Source organism: Ursus arctos, unplaced genomic scaffold, assembly GCF_023065955.2.
Source record: "Ursus arctos isolate Adak ecotype North America unplaced genomic scaffold, UrsArc2.0 scaffold_22, whole genome shotgun sequence".
Lineage (NCBI taxonomy): Eukaryota > Metazoa > Chordata > Mammalia > Carnivora > Ursidae > Ursus > Ursus arctos.
In genome coordinates, this window is record NW_026622897.1 from 19,707,681 (window position 1) to 19,730,732 (window position 23,052).

The following is a 23,052-nucleotide window of genomic DNA, read 5'->3' on the forward strand; positions in this document are numbered from 1 at the left end:
CTGTCTTCCACTTAGTAATATGCATTTAAGTTTCCTCTAATACCTTTTTATGGCTTGACAGCTCATTTCTTTTTAGTGCTGAGTAATATTCTATTGTCTGGTTGTACCACAGTTTTGTTTATCCATCCACCTTCTGAAGGAATCTTGGTTTCTTCAAAGATATGGCAGTTATAAATAAAGCTGCTTTAAATATCCATGTGCAAGATTCATGTGGGTGTATGTTTTCACCTCATTTGGGTAACTGCCAAGTAGTGTGTTTGCTAGATCGTATGGTAAGAGTATGTTTACTTTTGAAAGAAACCACCAAACTTTATTCTAAAGTGGCTGTACCATTTTGCATTTTTGTCAGCGATGAACAAAAGTTCCTGTTGCTCCAGATCTTCTCCAGCATTTGGTGTTGTCAGTGTTTTGGATTTCGGCCATTCTAACAGTTGTGTAGTAGTATCTCGTTGTTGTTTTAATGTGCAATTCCTTCATGATGTATGATGTGGAGCATCTTTTCATATGCTTATTAGCCATTTGTACGTTTTCTTTGGTGAGGTGTCTGTTTAGGTCGTTGGCTCATTTTTTAATTGGGTTATTTGTTTTCCTATTCTTTTTTTTTTTTTTTTTAAAGATTTTATTTATTTGTTTGACAGAGATAGAGACAGCCAGCGAGAGAGGGAACACAAGCAGGGGGAGTGGCAGAGGAAGAAGCAGGCTCATAGCGGAAGAGCCTGATGTGGGGCTCGATCCCATAACGCCGGGATCACGCCCTGAGCCGAAGGCAGGCATTTAACCGCTGTGCCACCCAGGCGCCCCTGTTTTCCTATTCTTGAATTTTAAGAGTTCTTTGTAGTTTTGGATAATAGTCCTTTATCAAATTTTTTTTATTTGATAAAAATATTATCAAATGTTTTATTTGATAAAAATATTTTCCCTCATTTGTGGGTTTAATTCTCATTCTTTTGACACTATCTTTTGGAGAGCAGAAGATTTTAATTTTAATGAAGTCCAGCGTGCAGTTATTTTTTTATGTATCATGCCTTAGGTATTGTATCTAAAAAATTATTGCCATACTCAAAGTCACCTAGATTTTCTTTTTTTTTTTTTTTAAGATTCTATTTATTTATTTGAGAGAGAGCATGAGACAGAGAGCATGAGCAGGGGGTGGGGGAGTTTGGAGGGGCAGAGGGAGAGGGACAAGCAGGTTCCCCACTGAGCAGGGAGCCCGACGCGGCTGGATCCCAGGACCCTGGGATCATAACCTGAGCTGAAGGCAGGCGCTTAACCGACTGAGCCACCCAGGTGCCCCTCACCTAGATTTTCTTTTGTGTTATCTTCTAAGAGCTTTATCATTTCGTGTTTTACATTTAGCTCGATGATCCATTTTAAGTTAATTTTTCTAAGGGGTGTAAGGTCTGTGTCTGGATTCATTTTTCTGCACAGTTGTTCCTACCCCATTTGTTGAAAAGACTATCTCTGCTCCATTGTATTGCTTTTGCTCCTTTGTCAGAGATCAGTTAACTATATTTATGCAGGTCTATTTCTGGGCTCTCTGTTCTGTTCCACTGACCTATTTGTTAATTCTTTTTCCAAAACCACACTGTCTTAAAAGAGAAATGATGCCTATGAGAGACTCACTTTTGCTTTAAGGACATATATAGGCTGAAAGTGAAGGGATAGAAAAAGATACTCCATGCAAACGAGCACCAAAATAGAGTGGGGGTGTCTATCCTTATATCAGACAAAATAGATTTTAAGTTGAAAGGGTCACAATAGACAGAGAAGGTCATTACATAATGATAAAGGGGTAAATTCATCAAGGATGTAACAATTATAGATATTTATACACCCAGCATCAGAGTATCTAAACATAGTCTTTGCTTTGGCAGCACATGTACAGAGTACCTAACCATGAAGCAAATACTAACAGAACCGAAAGGAGAAATAAACAGCAGTGCAATAATAGTAGAAGCTTTAGTATCCTCCTTTAAACAATGGATAGAAAATTAATAAGGAAACATTGGTTTTGAACAACCCTAAAGACCAAATGGACCTAACAGACATATACAGAGCAATCTGTCTAACAACAGCAGAACACACATTCTTCTCAAGAATATACAGGACATTCTTCAAGATAGATCATATGCCACATAGGCCACAACACAAGTCTTAACAAATTCAAGAAGATTGAAATTATATCAGGTATCTTTTCCAAACACATTGGTATGAAAGTAGAAATCAGTAACGAGGAAAATTGGAAAATTCAAAAATACTTGAAAATCAAGTAGCACACGTGTGAACAACCAAAGGCTCAAAGAAGAAATCAAAGGAGAAATAAAATGTTTAGACAACAAAAATGGAAACACAGCATACTAAAATGTATGGTATACAGCACAAGCAGCTCTAAGAGGAAAGTTTACAGCTACAAGATGCCTTCAAAGAAAAAAGATCTCAAATAAACAACCTAATCTTACAACTTAAGGAACTAGAAAAAGATGAGCAAACTAAGCCCAAAGTTAGCCAGAAGGAAGGAAATAATAAAGATTAGAGCAGAAATAGAGAATAGGAAAAAAACAGAAAAGATCAATGATACTAAGAGTTGGTTTTTGAAAAGATAAACAGAACTGAAATGCTTAGCTAGATTAACCAAGAGAAAAAAAGAGAACTCAAATAAATAAAATTATAAACAAAAGAGGAGACATTACAGCTGATACTGCAGAAACATAAAGGGTCATAAGAGACTACTGTGAACAATAATATGCCAACAAATTGGGCAACCTAGAAAAAAATGGATCAATTTCTAGAAACATGTAACCTCTCCAGACTGAAATGTGAAGAAATAGAAAATCTAAACAGACCAATTGCAAGTAAGGAGATTGAGTCGGTAATCAAAAACTTCCCAAGAAACAAAGGTCCTGGACCGGGCTTCACTGGTGAATCCTACTAAACATTTAAGGAAGAATTAACACCAGTCCTCTCAAACTCTTCCAAAAAACTGAAGAGGAGGGAACACTTTCCAACTCCTTATAAGGTCTTCCCTGATATCAAAACCAGACAAGGTCACTACAGGAAAAGAAAATTACAGGCCAGTATCCCAGAACATTGATGTAAAAAGTCTCAACAAAAAATTACTAACTAACTGAATTCAACAGTACATTAAAAGGATCGTATACCAGGATCAAGTGGGATTTATTCCAAGGATGCAAGGAAGGTTCAGCTACCACAGATCAATCAGTATGTTACACTGCATTAACAAAATGAAAGATAAAAATCATATTGTCATCTTAATAGATGCAGAAAAAGCATTTGACAAAATTCAATATCCATTTGTGATAAAAACTCTCAAACTGATACAGAGGGAATGTACCTCAACATAATAAATGCCTACATGACAAGCCTACAGCTATCATACTCCATAGTGAAAAGCTGAAATCATGGGTTGCCTGGGTGGCTCAGTCGGATAAGTGTCCGACTCTTGGTTTCATCTCAGGTCATGATCTCATGGCTCCTGAGATCGAGCCCCTGTAGGGCCCTGTGCTCAGTGGGGAGTCTGCTTGAAGATTCTCTTCCTTTGCCCCTCCACCTGCTCACAAGTGTGCTCTCACTCTCTCTCAAATAAATAAGTAAATCTTTAAAAAATAAGATGAAGAAGAAGAAGGAGGAGGAGGAGGGGGAGGGGGAGGAGGGAGAGGGGAAGGGGGAGAGGAAGGAGGAGGAGGAAAGCTGAGATCTTTTCCTTTAAGATCAGGAACAAGACAAGGATGCCCACTCTCCCCACTAACATTCAACTTATTACCAGAAGTCCTAGCCAGAGGGGCGCCTGGGTGGCACAGCGGTTAAAGCGCCTGCCTTCGGCTCAGGGCGTGATCCCGGCGTTCCGGGATCGAGTCCCACATCAGGCTCCTCTGCTATGAGCCTGCTTCTTCCTCTCCCACTCCCCCTGCTTGTGTTCCCTCTCTCGCTGGCTGTCTCTATCTCTGTCAAATAAATAAATAAAATCTTTAAAAAAAAAAAAAAAAAAAAAAAAAAAAAAAAAAAAAGAAGTCCTAGCCAGAGCATTTAGGCAAGAAAAAGAAATAAAAGGCATCCAAATTGGAAAGGAATAATCAAACTGTAACTATTTGCGGAAGACATGATATTATATATGGAAAACCCCAAAGACTCTGCCAAAAACTTGTTAGAACTAATAAATGAATTCAGTAATTTAATTCCTGTATTTTTCAGGATACAAAATCAGTTTACAAAAATCAGTTGCGTTTCTATATACTAACAGTGAACTATCAGAAAGATAAATTAAGAAAATAATCCTGTTTACAATAACATCAAAAAGAATAAAATACTTAGGAAAAAATTTAACCAAGGAAGTGAATATTTTCATATTGATGAAAGAAATTGAAGATGACACAAATAAATGGAAAGATATTCCAAGCTCATAAATTGGAAGAATTAATATTGTTAAGATTCATACTATCTAAAACAATATACAGTTAATGCAGTTCCTGTCAAAGTTCTAAAGCAGAAATAGAAAAAGCAATACTAAATTCTAAAATCTGTGTGGAACCACAAAAGACCCTGAATAGTGAAAGAAATCTTTTTTTTTTTTTTAAGATTTATTGATTTGTTTGAGAGAGAGCGCATGCACACCTGCGTGTACCTGCATGCACATTGGGGGGAGGGGCGGAAGGAGAGAAAGAATCTCCAGCAGACTCCCCACTGAGTGTGGACCTCCCAAAGCAGTGCTGGATCCCAAGACCTTAGTGGAAATCTCCTCAAGCGACTGAGCCACCCAGGCGCCCCTGTGACGGAAATCTTGAGAAAGTAGAACAAAACTGGAAGCATCACACTTCCTGCTTTCAAGCTATATTACAAAGCTATAGTAATCAAAACAGTATGGTTGTAACATATACAACAGATACATAGATCAATGGGACAGAATAAAAAGCCTGGAAACAAATCAGTTAATTGACATCAAAGCGGTCAAGAATATACGATGGGGAAAGGATAGTCTCTTCGATAAATAGTGTTGGGAAAATTGGATATCCACATGCAAAAGAATGAAAGTGGCCCCCTAACTTACTCCATCAAAAATCTACTCAAAATGGATTAAAGACTTGAACATAAGACCTGAAACTATAAAACTCCTAGAAGAAAACATAGGAGTAAGCTCCTTGACATTGGCCTTGACAATGATTTTTGAATATGACATCATAAGTACAAACAACAAGCAAAAAGAATCAAGTGGGACTGTTCAAACTAAAAGACTTCACTCAGCACAGCGAAGGAGACAGTCAACAAAATGAAAAGGCAACCTGTGGAATGGGAGAAATATTTCAAAAGTATATACCTGATAAGGTGAATATATGAGGAACTTACACAATTCAATAGAAAGAAAACCTCAAACAACCCAATTTAAAAAATGGTCAGAGGACCTAAATAGACATTTTTCCAAGAAGACATACAAGTGATCAATAGGTGCATGAAAAGGTGCTCGCTCAACATCACTAATCAACAGGGGAATGCAAATCAAAACCATAATGAGATATCACCTCATACCTTTCAAATGGCTGTTATATGAAAAGAGATAAGTGCTGGCAAGGATGTGGAGAAATGGGAAACTTGTACACTATTGGTGGGAATGTAAATTAGTGCATTACTGTGGAAAACAGTGTGGAGATTCCTTAAAAATTAAAAATAGAACTGTATGATCCAACAATCCCACTTCTCAGTATATATGTGAAGGAAATGAAATCACTATCTCACAGAGGTATTTGCACCCCCATGTTCATTGCAGCATTATTCACAATAGCTAGGACATGGAAACAACTTAAGTGTCCGTCATCAGATGAATGGATAAAGAAAATGTGGTACATATATAATAGGATATTATTTAGCCATGAAAAAGGGAAATCCTGCCATTTCTGACATGAAAGTACATTGAGGTATTATGCTTAAGTAAAATAAATCAGAGAAAGAAGTACTTTATGACCTTACTTATATGGGAAGTCTAAAAAAATGAACTCATAGAAATAGAGATAGATTGGCATTTGCCAGGACCGGGGGGTGGGGGTGGAGCGTGGGGGAAATGAGATGTTGGTGAAAGGCTGCAAAATTTCAGTTATAAGATAAAGGAGCTCTGGGGATCTAATAATGTACAGTGTGGTGACTGTCATTACAGTACTTGAAATTTGCTAGGAGAGTAGATTTTAAATGTTCTCATCACACACACAAACAAAAGGTAACTGTGAAGTAATAAAAGTGTTAACTAATATCATGGTAATCAGTCCATACTATATATATAAGAAATCATTGATATATATTATACATCTTAAAGTTACACAATATTTTTGTCAGTTATCTCTCAATAAAGCTGGGGGGGGGGTTGGGTTCCAAAGCAAGGACTTCACTTATCCACATTTGAGAGTGATTCTGCATTTGCTCAGCAAACATAAATCTGGCACTTTCATATCATGGGACTGTCCTAGACATAGGCATTACAAAGATAAATAAAATGTGGTTCCTTTTCTTGAGGAATTCATAATCCAAGGTGGATGGGGGAATAATTGTGTGCAAGTAAGTAGTATAATTATTACAATAGAAGAAGTAGGTACAGAATCCTGGAGAAGACAGAAAAGGGATTACTGATTCCATCTGGAAAGTTAGAGAAATTATTACATTTCCGTTGGGCCTAGATGGATAAATATGTGTTTACTGGGGAAGCAGATAAGGATGGTGAAGTAGAAAAATCAACATAAACTGAGAGTGAAAGCAAATAATGGTATTCACGCAGAGTTTTATAATTTAGAAGGGCTTTCGTATATTATTTCATTTGGTATTTTTCAACAAACATTTATTGAGAATCTGGCACATGCCAGGTACTGCATTATATGCTGAGAATATTAAATGTGAATATGTGGCAGGGTAGTAGTGGTTCATAGCACAGGCTTGGAATCAAATAGTCTTAGGTTTGAATTTGCAACTTATTAGCTGTGTAACCTTCAGCCTATTTCTTTACCTCTGAGATTCAATATTTTTAATTATAAAATGAAGATTATAATCCCTGTCTCCTAGGTTGTTGATAGAATTAAATCGAGAAATATATGTAAAATACTTAACATTGTATTTGGCATTGAATAAAATCGTGGTAAATAGTACCTATTATGACCATGATGATAATGATGGTGATGATGATGGTGGTAAATAGGATGACCATGATGATGGTAAATAGGATGAGAACCAAGGGAGGCCAGACAAATGGAGATGAAAATAGTAATTATAATGTTATATGAGAAGTAAGGCAGGGATAGTCTTTTTTTTTTTAATAATTTTTATTTTGTTATATTAGTCACCATACAGTACATCCCCAGTTAGGGATAGTCTAAGGAGGTCAAGAAAGGCTTTATATGTAGATGGGTTAGTACTTAAGCGGGGTCTTGAATCAGGAATTGGAATTTGCTAGATGGTCATGGAACGTAGTAGGAAAGTATAACATATGTGTGGGAAACAGTGTGAAGACTTGGGGTGACTAAATTGGTGGAAGTGAAGTGGCAGAGGGGCTATCAAAAGGCTATTGAAAGATTTTAAGGCATAAGTCTTGTCAGATTTGTATTTTAGAAAGATCATTCTGACCACAGTACAGAATGGTCTGGAGAGGACAGAAAGCTAAGGCAAAGAGTCTAGTTAGTAAGTTATTTTAGTAGCTGAGGTAGGAGATGATGGGGGACATTGGGAACAGAGATTCACATATTTAATAAAACTTAAGAAATAGAATCCATAGGACTCAATGACCAGTTGGGTTTGGTGTTGTCAAGGGTAGTTTCTTTTTTTTTTTTTTTAAGATTTTATTTATTTATTTGACAGAGATAGAGACAGCCAGCGAGAGAGGGAACACAAGCAGGGGGAGTGGGAGAGGAAGAAGCAGGCTCATAGCGGAGGAGCCCGATGTGGGACTCGATCCCATAACACCAGGATCACGCCCTGAGCCCAAGGCAGACGTTTAACGACTGAGCCACCCAGGCGCCCCTGTCAAGGGTAGTTTCTAACTTTGTTCTTGGGTAGCTAAATGAATGGTAGTACCATTAACATAGGTAGGTAATGCCCAAAGCAGAACTAGATTTGACAGAAAGCTAGCAAGTTCAATTTAGGACATTGAGTGGGAGAAGCCTGTGGAACATTAAAGGAGGGCTGACATACACATTTGGAAATAAGGAACTAGAGTTCTGGCAGCAGTGAGGACTAAAGATTTCTTTAGGAATTTTCAATATTTGTTTCAACATGAATTGGGACCAAGCATAGAAGTACTTCTGGGGGACAGATAATTAAGAGGAGCTTTTGTTGGTCTTCAGGCACTGAATTAACAAAATTGGAGACTTTGAGGGGATCTCAAACACTTGATTAATTTTCTCCTCAAGACATTTACCAATGTCTAAATTTGTGCAGTAAAGAAGGCTAAAGGTGGGGCACCTGGGTGGCTCAGTCAATTAAGCATCTGCCTTTGGCTCCGGTCATGATCCTGGGGTCCTGGGATTGAGCCCCATGTTGGGCTCTCTGCTCAGCGGGGAGTCTGCTTCTCCCTCTCCCTCTGTTCCTCCCCCCTGCTCGTTCTCGCTCTCTCTCAAATCAATAAATAAATCTTAAAAAAAAAAAAAAGGCAGCTAGGGGTCTAAGTTGAAAACTTCTGGAAAGCATAGAGAAATTTTCTATAATCTTATTGTACATGTAGAGTTCAGGACCCACCAGGGTGTGGTGGGGGCTGAGTAGGACCCAATGAATATACCAGGCTTTCAGTCAAAAAGAGGCTGAAGAGTTCTACAGGAACATGGAGAGTTCTACACTAACAAAATGATCTAGCCAACTATAGAATAAGCCTTACCCAAACTGTAAAACAGCCTTGATTCTGCTAAGTGCCTGATTGGATTAAGGTGATGAACCCTGCATTCTCCACCTAGCAGAGATAAGGGTGAACTTTTTCTGGTCACAGATAACATTACTTGGAACCTCTAAATTTATTTTAAAACAGCATTCAGCATTCAGTCAGAATTTTCTAGGCATGTCAAGAGGTAGGATCAGATGACCAAAAGCCAAGAGGAAAAGAGACAACAGGAGCAGACTTACAGATGATACAGATATTGGTATTAGCAGACAAGGACTTTAATAAAACAGGTAAATAGAGGAAAAGATGAAGAAAATAGATGAAGATGTGGAGGATTTCACCAGAGAACTGAATCTATAAAATAGAATAAAATAGAAAGTCAGGGGTTGACAAATATAATCTTAAAATAGGAACTCAGTAGAAACACAATGAGATACCACTTCATATGCATTGGAATAGCTTAAAAAAGAAGACGATGACAATGAACTTAACAGTACCAGATGTTGGCAAGGATATAGATGAGTTATAACTGATACATTGGTAGTGAAAGTGGAAAAAAGCATAACCACTTTGGAAAACTAGTATTTTATATAGTGAAACATACATTTACCTTATAACACAGGCCTTTTACTGATAGATATTTCCTCAAGGAAAATGAAAACATTTATAAAACACTGAACAGTGATAGAATATATTCTTTTTATGTGTCAATGGCACATTTATCAATATTGATTGTATCCTGGGTTATTTTTCAGAATATGCTCTCTGATTATAGTGATGTTAAGCTAGAAATCAATGAGCAGTACATTTGAAAAGAGTTCTGAGTCAAAGATAAAATTGCGATGGAAATTATTAGGAAATGCTTTGAAGAGAATAATAATGAAGATAAAACATATCAAAACTTGTCAGATACAGCTAAAATAGTGCTTAGAAGAAATGTTAGAGCCTTAATTGCAATTATCAGATAAAGTAAAAGGGCTAAAAATCAATGTTTAACTTTCCATCTTTAAGAAGTTAGGAAAAAATAGCAAATCAAGAAGAGGAAAGAAGTCATAAAGAGCAGAAATCAGTGAAATAGAAAACAAATATACAATGGAGAAAATCAACAAAGCCAAAAACTGGTTCTTTGAAAATTTAGTTTTGCCAGGGATATACCACTTTAACAAATCAGTGAAAAAGAAAAGAGAGAAAACCAATATTAGGAATGAAGAGGGAGTCACTACTACAGAGCCTTAGAGACATTAAATGATGATAAGAGGACATAGGAACAATTCCATGCTAAAAAAAAATTTGATCATTTTGATGAAATAGACAAAGCTCCTTTAAAAAAATGTGGATGCAAGAATAAATAGAAAGCTGACTCATCCCATATCACTTAAAGGAAGTAAATCAGTTATTTTTTTTTAAAGATATTTATTTATTTGAGAGAGAGAGGGCACACATTCAGGGGGAGGGACAGAGGGAGAGGGAGAGAAAATCCCAAGGAGACTCTGTGCTGAGCACAAAGCCCAATGTAGGGCTCAATCCAATGACCCTGAGATCATGACCTGGGCCCAAATCAAGAGTCAGATGCTCAACCAGCTGAAGTGCCCCCAAAGTAAATCAGTTAGTTATTAAAAATCTTACCAAAAAGAAAAATTTATGGTCAGATCTAGGCTCAGATGTCTTCACTGGGGGATCCTTGCCAAATATTTAAGGGAAAAAAACAATACCAAGTTTTATGTAAACTACTCTAGACAATGGGAAAAAGAATTCATCCCAAATAATTGTAGAGGCCAGCATAATCTTAATATCAGTCTGACAAGGACGTTACAAGAAAGGAGCATTACAGACTGATTTCTCTCATGAACAGAAATGTAAAATTCCAAGTGAAATAGTAGTCCAATGACCTTTGAGGGGCACTCTTGCATGCCCTTGCCCTTGGAACTTCTGCCTAAGCCTCTGCCTCCTGCCCCAGGACAGCTTCTTAAACACCCCTGAACTTTTCCCAAGCCACGGACCTAATGGAAACAAAGCTTTTTGCAATACCAATGATGATGAAAAAAATGACTGAAATATCCCAAGGTGTTTTAAGAATTATCTTTGGATGCTGGAAATAATTTTTTTCTGTTCTTTGTGTGTTTCTTAATTTTTCAAAAAAATTTTTTTTAAAGATTTTATGTATTTATTTGACAGAGACAGCGAGAGAGGGAACACAAGCAGGGGGAGTGGGAGAGGGAGAAGCAGGCTTCCCGCCAAGCAGGGAGCCTGATGCGGAACTCGATCCCAGGACCCTGGGATCATGACCTGAGCTGAAGGCAGACACTTAACGACTGAGCCACCCAGGCACCCTTTCAAATTTTTTTATCGTTAGTGTATTTGACTTTGAGAGCCTAAGCAATATCTGCAGGAGCCCCTTGCTGGTGCATATCCTGTTTATTTTGTAGTAGAGAGTACAAGGACTTCTGAAATTTTTATGTGGCAGTCCACTTGCAAGAATGGTTTCCTTTGAGGTGTTTAATAGTTGCTTTAGTATGTTTTTATTCTCACGTGCTTTTTCTCCCCTTGAGATATAATACTGTTGTCTTATTTTTTTTTTTTAAAGATTTTATTTATTTATTTGACAGAGATAGAGACAGCCAGCGAGAGAGGGAACACAAGCAGGGGGAGTGGGAGAGGAAGAAGCAGGCTCACAGTGGAGGAGCCTGACGTGGGGCTCGATCCCATAACGCCGGGATCACGCCCTGAGCCGAAGGCAGACGCTTAACCGCTGTGCCACCCAGGCGCCCGTATAATACTGTTGTCTTAAAAACAACTTGACAAAAACAGCTGCAATGAAAAAGTGTGTGTATGTGTTTTAGATTGGGGTAGAAGAGGCTTGGAAAAATCTTCATGAAGTTGTCTAGGGTAACTTTAGGTAGGTTTCTATTTAAATATTTCAAGGATCTTTTCTATTCTTAATGTTCATTAGGACTATAATTATGTAATCTCCCTGGATAACAATTTCAGAATCTAAGGACATTGGCTCTCAGGAAGTTCATTCTTATATCTAGGCCAAATTTGTCTTACTATAACCTAGTCATTTAGCCATAATTATGATCTGATCTGCATCAAAAATTCTTTCAGCTCCGTAGTGCCCATATATAAGCGTTTTACCAACTCATCAAGCAAAAGAACAGAAATTTAGTTCAGTTCATATAACTGAAGCCAAGACATCCGTGCTGTGGGTGTTCTATGTCTAAGCTAAATCTCCTTATGACGTGCCCACCACATGGCATAGACAGTGGGGAATTCTTCTTTAGCTACATGCTGACCTTCTTTGAAAGCTTTTCTGCTTAAGGCTTTTGTTTTATTGCCATTTTCTCACTGGATAATCTTTTTCTTCTTAGATTTATACTCCTGACCCCAGAAAAAGTACAGAGGTCTCTATCTCACAGATGGTATCAGAAAATTAACTCTGTTGTCAGTCATTTGCAAATAATTAAAAATGATTTTTTTGCTTTGTCCTTGTTGAAGAAACTAAATCATATATGCCTTTTTTGGCACGGTTATGATTTAACTTAAAGACAAACCACTTTAGCAGCATTCAAAAATGAACATACATCTGCTTTCTAAACAGGACTTGATAATAACTGCTTTACCTCAGTTGTTGTAAGAATCAAATGATATGTTTTCATTCATTCATTTAGCAGCAATTTATTGAGTGTCTATTAATTGGTATACATGATCGCTAGACTTAGGGGGTTCAAAAAATGAAAGACCTCATCCTACTCTTCAAAGATCTTACTAGATAGATTTCACTCATGAATGGGGAAACAGATAAATGAATAGATAATTATAATACCATATTTTCAGTATTATAAGACAACATAGCATGTGGTTAAGAACATGCAGAGATATGTGTTCACATCCCACCTCTGCTACTTACCAGTTGTGTGACTTTGGGAAAGTGACCTCAGTAAGCCTCGGTTTCTTCTCTGTAAATCAGGGATAATAGTGGCATATACTTCATAAAGTTGCTGTGCAGATTAAATGAGGTAACCTGTAAATGTGTGTAATCTGGCTCAGTGGATGCTCAGTAAATGTTAGTTGCTAAGTATTTAAGAAAAAAAATAACATCAAGTTTTACATTATTCCAGAGAATGGAAAACAGGGAATACTCCCCAAATAATTGTAGAGACCAGTATAACCTTACTGCCAACCTGATAAAGACATTACAAGAAAGCAATGTTAGAGACTAATTTCTCTTATCAACATAAATATACAAATCTCAAGTAAAATAAAATATTTCTTTTAATGCCATTAGAAGAAAAAATTGCAAGAATATATGGGGGTACAGAGACTGTGTTTTCAACTCGGAATTAGGGGTATAGTTGTAGCAAAAGGCTTGCTGGGCTAGTTTTGAAGGATTAGAAGCAGTACTATGAGACAAAATTGTAATTGGGTTGGAGAAAAGACTAGATGGGAATCTTAGGTAAAAGGAATAACGTTGTAAAAGCAGTGACTTGAGAGAATACGACACTTCTGAGTTGGGTGTGATTAGCAGTAAAAGAATAGCAAGAGGTGAGTCTTAAGAAATAAAGACAAGATCATATACAGCTTTGTATGTCATGAGAAGGGATTTGGATTTTATCCTGAAAACAGGAGCCTCGTAGGGCATTGTGGGGAATAGCTGAGGTGACTAAGACTAGATGTTAGGAGATTATTGAAGTAATATACTTAGAAGATGAGAGGTGAAATTGTTTTTTTTTAAAAAACGTTTATATAAAGTCCTTACTGTGTGTCAAGTACTTTATATAGATTGTCTCATTTAATTGATATGCAATTCTGCAGGATAGTGGTAGCTGCCATTCATTGAGTGTTTATAATGTAGCAGGCACAGCGTTGAGTGTTTTAGTGGCATTAGCTCATTTACTCACTTCAATAACCTTATGAGGTGAACTTTATTATTCTATAGAAAATGAGCCCTAGAGGGGTTGAGTAATTTGCCTAAGATTAAGATCACACTTAGCAATGGCAGAACTGGAATTCAATCCCAGATTTATTGGATTCCATCACCTAACCTCTTTGAAGCCTGTAACACCACCTTTCACAGAAGCCAGGGCCAAGGAGACAATGAGGAGGAGGCAATTTTAAGAGAATAAGAGAGTCGATAAGATTTTGTCAGTAGAGAATTCAGGGTTAAGTCCCAGGTTTACGGCTTAGGCCACTAGATAAAATCTAAAACAGATTTGCCTGGGAGGAGGTAGATGTGGAGGGGTAAGTTTAGTTTGGGGCATACTGGGTTTAAGGTGCTTAAAGGAAATCCAACTAGAGAACCCAGTAGGAAGTATTATGTTATTTTTAATAATGATTTCAGAAATCACTAAGGAAGAATACTTAGCAGAATCAGGAAGTGAGCAGACAGAAAGGTTGAACAGACAAACAGGATCAGCAAGCAATGATTTAGACCTGGTAGATTAGACCTTAATCCTGTTGTGCCAAAGAGGAATATTTCTTTCACGTCTTTGAGATCTAACAGGGCACTTCTTTAACCCCTGAAATAAACCTGTTTTTTAATCTTATAAGCAGAATTCCTTTTATTTGAAAGTATTGGTGTTGCCTAATTTCTGGCTTGGGAAGACAGAAACCAGAGAGCCAAAAAAAATAGGCCTCATTTTTAGTTTTAGGTCTGTATTTTAGTTTTAACTTTGTGAAGGATTAGTGCTGTGGCCTTATCATATGGAAGATGACTGAGTTTTTGAGTTGTTGCAGTTTTACTACTATTTTTTAATGCAGTTTGCCTGCGATACTGATTTGTCTTCAGGATTCTTTCTAGGGTGTAAATGTTGACCTATACTTTTTGTTTAGTTGTGCCAACACACAGCATAGCAAGTTTACCAACTGAATTGCAATGTTTCCTATTCTTTCTCTCTTTTACTGAAAGTCTGACACTAGTTTCAGAATACCTTTTGGCATAACTGCTGTAGCTGCATTCGCTTCAGTGCTCTGGAAAAAACCAATTCATTGACATGTTGATTTCTGATCTGGTTTAGTTTCTATTGTGTATCAACTGAAAGTTATATTTACACAAGAGGCCTTAAAGGTATCAGAGACAAATAAGAGCTTGTTTACAGAATAATTGTTTATATCAATTTTGTAAGTTAACTTTATCATTTTTGATTTTATAATCCTTTCTGAAACTACTATATTGGAAATAGTTCTTAACCTGAGAATCTGATCAAACCTGTGTGTTCTTTTCCCAGAAAAATGCCTTTGAGACAATCCAATGGAGATGTCAAATTGGCATGTAGTTAAATAGGTTTGAATCTCAGAGGAACTGTCTGATGGAGCTGTAGCTTTAGGAGATACAGATGTTGGTGGCTATCTGAAGCAGATGGCATACCTAAAGTCACCTGGGGAGAAGTTACAGTGCAAGAAGTGGAGAATGCCTGGATATGTTGTATTTCTGCTTATGTACTATGACTTTTGGAGGGCCACAGACTATTTTTAATATCTAATATTTTTTGGTCTCTCAAATCAATTTTTGCTACCTTGGGTACAATATTGCTTCCATTGAGAATGTATATGCTAGATGGATTACATGCCCTGTAGGCCACCATTGACTTTGGAGAGAGTTGTTTTGATGGAGCGATAGATGGGCCTCAAAGCCACATTGGAGTAGGTGAGGAGATCAGGAAATAGAGACAGAAAGTCTAGACAACTCTTACAAGATGTTTGACGTAAGGATTAGCTAGGGAAGAGGGGGAGGGGCTGAGTCCATCAATTTTAGTAACTGTTCTATTAGCAAGATCTGCAGTGTCAACATTTGCAAAACAGTGCTGACGTGTTTCCTTAGTTCTTAGTTTACTGGGTTAGAGAATGATTGGCATAGAGAATTATACCGGTAACTAAGCTTTTCCATTGTCATTCACTTGGCTCATTTTAATTTCACCATCGAAAACCTCAATTTGATTCATTACCTTCAGAAAAATCTCTTACCACTTGCCTTTTTCACAACATAAGGAGTTATCGAACTAAGCAAATATAAATGTCCTCAAAATACCACTTTTCTTTGCTGGATGTCTTTGGAATAAGATCTCTATGTAGATCCCTAGCCAGGAGCACCTTCGCGATCTTAGGCTCATCTTTTAGCTTTTGTACTCTTTTAATCTTGTCCTGTCATTCTCTTGCATATTTCACACATTATATTTTAAGAGAGCAAGTTGACATGTATTTTAAAGTCAGTTGTGAATGACTGTATGCCTGTTTTGGCTTTCCACACATTCTCTTTCTCATATTCCTGCTACACTGCCTCGTTTGCCTTTAAATCTTCATCTTCACTGATATGAAAACATCTCTCTCTGCCCACATTGCAGTATGGAGATTTCTTACCTCTAACCCTATTATGACTTTATATTGCACTTGAGTTTGAATCATGCTATAAAAGATATGTTTATGTTTTATACCCTTTGAGAAATATTCAGTTTAGACTTACAGTTGGAGCTCAGCAAAGATGGCAAGTGTGGGAGAACACTTGTAAGAAAATCCTGGTTTAAAGTAGCCTTGTCAGTTTGCTAGAGATGACCGTGATTAGCTGTCAGAATCTGGACGGACTTGACTTCCGTATACAATACAACTACGGAGTCTCGTACTTTTCCAGTGCCTGGTCTTCCAGCCTTTGCAGGATGGTTTCCAGATTTTTAATAAAAACCTGTGTTAATCTAACTCGAAGGCCATAATTCCCCTGGAGTAAATAGCTTGCCACAAATGGATAGAAGCCCAGAATTTTCAGCAGCCCGTGCTTTATTGACGAGGTATGAGTGTGACTTGGCCTCATACTGCTGTTCAGAAAACAATAGCTCTTTTGTTTAGAAGTAATTTTTAACAACTGACATTATCCAGCATGTATTTATAAGTTTTAGTCTTGAATCAGTCATATATTTTAACAAACATTCATTACTTAGGTTTTCTGATATTTTTCTGCTTGAGCTGCTTATTTCCTCTCTACTTATAGTGAGTTTTTTTTAAAATACAATTAATGTTCAATAAACTGCACATATTTAAAGTGTAAACTTTGATGTTTTGACATATATGTATGTATACACACATATATGTGTATATGTGTGTGTGTATATATATATATATATGTACACACATATATATATGTATATATATATATACACACATGTGAAACCCCTAAAACCACTACCATAGTCAAGATAGTGAACATATCTATCATCCCCAAAAGTTTACTCATGCCCTTGGTAGTCCCACTTTTTTCTCCCTCCCTGTCTCTACCTCCCTAGGCAACCACTGGTTTGGTTTCTGTCACTATAGGTTAGCTTGCATTTTCTGGAATCATGCTATTAGCAGACTCCCAAAATCAGATTCTTGAGTCTCAATGTCATAGAAATGAACTTTGAATTGCAGAGAAAGAAAACAGGCAGAGTTTATGGGAGATAGCTTGGATACAAGGTAGCTGATAAGAAAGAGGACTGTTGCCCCTGAAGGGGTACTGTGCATGGTTTTTAAAGGCACTTTTCCAAGGGATGAGGGGCTAGGACTGGGAAAGTGTCCTTCAGTCCCTGGATCATTATCTTCTGGTCATCACTTGTTAGTAGTCTCAAGATAGTTGTAGGTTGCCTTTTACCATGGTCAGCATTGTTTAGGGTACCTGAAAAATAGAAATACTTGTACAAGCCGACTTTGAGTTGTTACTTCTGTGTGAACTGGTTTCTTTTGTTTTTGTTCAAATAACCATTACTCTCTAACAGTTGTTATTTGCTCATTTGTTCTTTCTGAGAAGGAGGTATTTGTCCTTAAGTGTATGGAAACAACTCTTGCTGTAGACCAGTGGCTTTATAGGAATTAAGTTCCTCTTGTTTCCCCTATACTGCCTCAATACAACATGTACTCTTGTGCCCATCTCCTTTTACTCAGCATAATTATTTTTAGATTCATCCTCGCTGTAGAGACAAGAGTTCATTCCCTTTTGCTGTGGAACAGTATTCTATTTTATGGATATACCACACTTTGTCCATTCATAGCTTGATGGACATTTGGGTTGTTTCCAGTTTGGGGCTGTTAGAAAAAAAGCTGCAATGAACATTCATGCCTAAGTCTTTGGAAATATGATACCTTTTCTCTTGGGAGTATACCTGGGAATGGAATAGTTAGATCATATGTAAGTGTATGTTCAGTTTTTTATAGAAGCTGTCAAACTGTTTTCCAAAGTGGTTGTACCATTTTATTTTACCACCAGCATTGTAAGAGATTCAAGTTCTTACAGCTTCACCAGTGTTGGGTATTGAGTATGGCCAGTCTTTTTTATTTTAGGTATGTTGTGGTATCTCATTGTAGTTTTAGTTTGCATTTCCTGTATGACTGAAGATGTTGTACATCTTTTCAAGTGTTTATTTGCCATCAGTATATCATTTTTGGTGACATGTCTATTCAAACCCAAGTTTTTTGAGTTGTCTTATTGAGTTTTAAGATTTCTTTATTTTTTATTTCTTTATTTTTTTTAGATTTTTAAAAAAAAATTTTTATTATGTCATGTTAGTCACCATACACTACAGCCTCAGTTTTTGATGTAGTGTTCCATGATTCATTGTTTGCATAAAACACCCAGTGCTCCATGCAATACGTGCCCTCCTTAATACCCATCACCGGCCTATCCCAATCCCCCATGCCCCTCCCCTCTGAAGCCCTCAGTTTGTTTCCCAGAGTCCATAGTCTCTCGTGGTTCATTCCCCCTTCTGTTAACCCCCCCTTAATTCTTCCCTTCCTTCTCCTACCGATCTCCCTGCTATTTCTTGCATTCCTACCAGCAGTGAATGAGAGTTCTTATTGCCCCACATCCTCATCAGCATTTGGTATTGTCAGTGTTATAGATTTTGGCCATTCTAATAGCTGTGCAGTGGTATCTCATTGTTTTATTTTCCATTTTCTTGGTGACATATGATGTGGGTCATTTTTTCATTTACTTGGTTGCCATCTGTACAGTTGACCCTTGAACAACATGGGGGTTAGGGATACTGACCCCCCGTGTAGTTGATGGTTTGCATATAACTTTTGTCTCCCCCAGAGTTTAACTACAGATAGCCCACTCTTGACTGGAAGTCTTATCGATGACGTAAATAGTTGATTAGCACATATTTTGTTTGTTATGTATATATCATATATATATATTCTTACAATAAAGTAAGCTAGAGGAAAGAAAATGTTAGTAAGGAAATCACAAGGAAGAGAAAATATATTTACATTACTATAGTGTATTTATCGAAAAAAACCCAAATGTATAAATGAACCCATGTTGTTCAAGGGTCGACTGTATATATGTATGTACAGTATACATACATGGAGAGAAAGAGAGAAAGCAAATGTGGTGAAATGAGAACAGCTGGTGAATCTAGGCATGGTCATTGTATCGTTCTTTCAACTTTTCGGTAGGTTTGAAGTTTTCCAGAGTAAAAAATTGGGAAAGAAAGTATAGGATTGAAGACCCTCACAGTCAGCTCCAGCATGAGATGGTTCTCCCTCACACTTGCCAGAGGAGGTCCCTAAAATCTAGGGCTTTGTGACAGAAGCAGCTGGATTACTAGGGACTGCTTTTCAAGCAGCTTCCCAGTGGGGCTGGATTGAGCCGGCTAATTGTGGGATGTCAGGCTGGATAGATTCTAGTTTGTCTGATACCAAGAAAAAAATAGGTCCTATATTTTAGGTAACCCTGATAAGATGCCTCCATGGATATGAGTAGTAGTCAGACCCAGGGGATGAAGCGGGGCTAGGAAAGCTGGACAGTTGGAAAACCTGGAGCACCATGACAAGGGGGGGTCTTCTCCTGAATTGCCTTTTCCTATCGCGATAAGCTCGTACAAAATAAAGCACCAGGCACAGAGGTGCTGGCCGTCAGTTGCAGTGGGAGCATTCAGGCCTGAGCAAGAGTAGGTGAGTGCCTGACAGCACTGAGTGGTCTGCAGAGGATTTTCTCTGGCCTCCTGTGCAGGCCACAGGCTTTGACCTCAGGTCCGGAAGGCCTGGGGTAAGTCCTGATCCCACCGCTCGCACGCTGTGAGGCTGATTCCTGTTATTCTTGTTCACACAAAAAATGCTGACTTCCCTCCAACCTGCCTTATTGATGGGCTGCAAAAACTGAAAACAAACCATGGAAGGGCCTTTTTAACTCCTAAAGGCCAGTGAGATTACCTGTTGCTATTACTTTCTAGGCATGAAGCAATTTGTTTTGCAACTTTCCCCCCTTTTTAGGTCCAACTCAACTAGATATTTTTTTAGGCCTTGAGTAGATTTTCATTATGAAATTGTAGGAGTAAAGCTCTTTGATCCTCTGAGGAAGCAGGATTGAGATACTTTGAGATGCTCATTTTCTCCTGAACAGAGAGTGGCAGAGGATGATACCCTTTTGATATATGCCTTCACTGGGGAAATAGATCCCCGGAGGCCAGTAGTGACTCACCTGCACTGGCCACAGTGTCAGTGTCCTCGCTGAGCAAATACTGGCAGCTATCTGCCGGAGTGCTGCAAGGGGAGGGAGTCGGGACCTCCACGAGTCCAGGAGGTCAGCCTTGGCATCTCAGGGGCAGCAGAACTGACAGAGTGGAAGGGGAGTCCTGCCTTTGATTGGTCTTAAGGAGGAGAGGATTGAGTTAGTGGGTATGTGCCACAAAAGTTTAACTCAGCGCAAGGGAGAACTTCACGTGACCCTGTCCAAGTTGCAGTGGTTGCACGGGGCTCCCCTGTACTAGAGTTAGTCTAGCACAGCTCCATCACCCCTCCTGGAGGAGGTTTGGGAGAAGATGCACCATTGGCCAGAGAGTTGGATCAGATGATATGCTAGGGCTCTCCCAACCCTAATAGTATGAGCCACTTTTGTCTAGCAGTGAATTTGAATTAACCCATCCTCTGCTTACTAGCCCTGTGACCTTGGAGATATTTATCAGCTTTCTGAGCCTTACTTTTGTCAGCTATGAAATGAGATTATTGACATCTACCCTGTGTCTGTCACAAGGTTGTTTTAAGTATCATCAGAAATAAATGATGGGGCACCTGGATGTCTCAGTCAGTTAAGCATCTGACTCTTGATTTCAGCTCAGGTCATGATCTCTCAGGGTTGTGAGATCTAGCCCCACATTGGGCTCCACGCTCAGGGGGGAGTCTGCCTCAGGTTCTCTCTTCTCCTCCTCCTGCTCCCTCTCCCCCTGCTTGTGCGCTCTCCCCCTCTCTCATTAAAATAAATCTTAAAAAAGAAAGGAAGAAAGAAAGAAAAGAAAGAAAAAAGGAAGGAAGAAAGGAAGGAAGGAAAAGGAGGGAGGAAGGGAGGGGAAATGATTCCTAGTGAAATCATAAATGTTCTCACCTCATTCTCAGTACTCTGCCCACAGTTCCAGGGTGACGAAGTGAGTGCCTGGACTGGCTAGCCCGTGGTTCAGAGCAAGGATCACAAGTGCTCAGGGGTCAGCACTAAATCAGATTTCAGTAGCCATCCTCCATCCATGGTTACCTCTTTGGCCCTTTTTGTCTTCCCTGTCCCTATACCTTTGCTCTTCTCTTCTTTCTTTCCCTTATATTCCTTCCACTAGCACTTTCTGATAGGTTGCTATGTCCCAGACATCTGCTGGGCCAGGGGGAGCATGTAAATGATTTCCAGTCCCGCAAGTGTGTCTTGCCTGGTGCAGGGAGAGCACAGAGAAGCGATGAGGTGAGCAGTGCTCTAAGGGAGGTTTGTGCAGTGGGGTCATACGGTGGCAGTCTTTTGGCAGGACAAGGCTGGAGGAGCAGAAGCTAGACAGGGGTAGTGTTGGCCAGGAAAAAGACATTTGGGCCTGTCTTTGAAGAATAGATGATGATTTTTCCAAGTAGAAAGGGCCAGGGGAAGGCATAAACAAAGAGCACGTGGATGTGAGTGTCATTGAGCCCTGTGGGCTTTGCTTCTCTGCCCCCATCCGTAACCAGCTCCTCTCCTCTGGGCAGCTCCCACATGCAGCTTCTTTCTAAGCAAAAAGATTTGAAAGCTATGGACAGTGTTTGGAAATACTGCTGCCTGCTCATTGGGGTCTGCGAAATATTACTGTGAAATAAAGGCAGTAATTGTCAACCCTGGCTGTGTACCAGAATCTCCTGTGGTTTGTTTTTGGTTTTGTTTTAATTCAAGTTTCCTGGCCTCACCTTTCATGTATTCTGATTTAGTAAGTCTGGAGCGAGACCACGGAAATTGCTATGATCTGCTTTTACAAACTTGGAAGTAGAAATATTGTCACATCGTCTTTGTTTTTCCAGTTCCTCACTAAAGACTACACGTGTTTTGTTGCAGGAAGCTCAGTATCATCTAGTAAAAATGCTCATCTAGCTTCAGTTTTCTGAGAAGCCTAAAGGCTTTGAAGTTCTAAAAAGTGAAGGAACTGCTGTGGGTGGGATTAGCCCCGCCTTTTTTCCCAGAGGAGAGAGAATGGATAATGAGCAGTCCACTACTTATCTTCCCTGGGCCTCAGTTTCCTCATCTGTGAAATGGGAATTGAAACAGCACTCACCTCATCAGATAGTGGTGAGGACTAAAAGAGCACAGAGAACATAAGAGCACATAGTAAGTGCTCAATAAATGATGGCTGTCATTATAGGCCTGCCTAGTGGTTAGCGGTGTGGGCACTGGAGCTACACTGCCTGGCTCACAGCCTGGCAGCTACTCTCCCTATAACCTCCGTGGCTCCGTTTCCTTCTCTGTACAATAGGGGTGGTCATGACTCCCTCACAGAACTGTTAGGAAATGTTACCAAATGAATAAGTGCAAGACACTGAGATCATTGGTGGGCATATAACACCAGAGAAATATTAGCAGTTATTATTACTTCTGCTGTGACCTCTCACTGCCTTACAGTGTCGCTGTTGGATCCTGGTCCTACCCTGTCATCAGCTGGTGCTTACCAGCTACTCCTCGTGGCCTTTTAGGCCCAACTGTGGCCCTTCGAGAAGGGAACATCACCTCCCCCTTTGCTAACTGTAGCCAACGGTACCCTGAGTTGGTCTCCTGATATAGCAGTTCACCTACGCAGCATCCTGCCAGGGTACCAGCCAGCCCTGCAATGCTGAGTCAGACCCAGTTCTAGCTCCTCCTGCCAGTGGAGCCAAAATCTTCGTTCTCCCACCTCCTTACCCACAGAGACCCACCCTAGGGTCCGCAGCTTTTCTGTTGCTGTCTTGGAACCTAAAGGGCCTGAGTACTT

The 23,052-nt window shown here is 39.0% G+C and overlaps 1 protein-coding gene across 15 annotated transcripts in view; it reads left to right on the forward strand.

The window, feature by feature from the left end:
- CCDC15 (coiled-coil domain containing 15) overlaps positions 1-23,052 on the forward strand; it is an 84,491-nt gene that overhangs the window by 31,982 nt on the left and 29,457 nt on the right. The window contains exon 14 of one of the 15 annotated variants that reach the window (XM_057316658.1): positions 1,875-3,590. The exons of the other annotated variants lie outside the window; for them this stretch is intronic. Within the exon in view, the coding sequence (XP_057172641.1) occupies positions 1,875-1,995 (121 nt within the window). The 3' untranslated portion in view covers positions 1,996-3,590. Of the gene's footprint in view, positions 1-1,874; positions 3,591-23,052 lie in introns of those variants that run through there. 15 annotated transcript variants of the gene reach the window in all.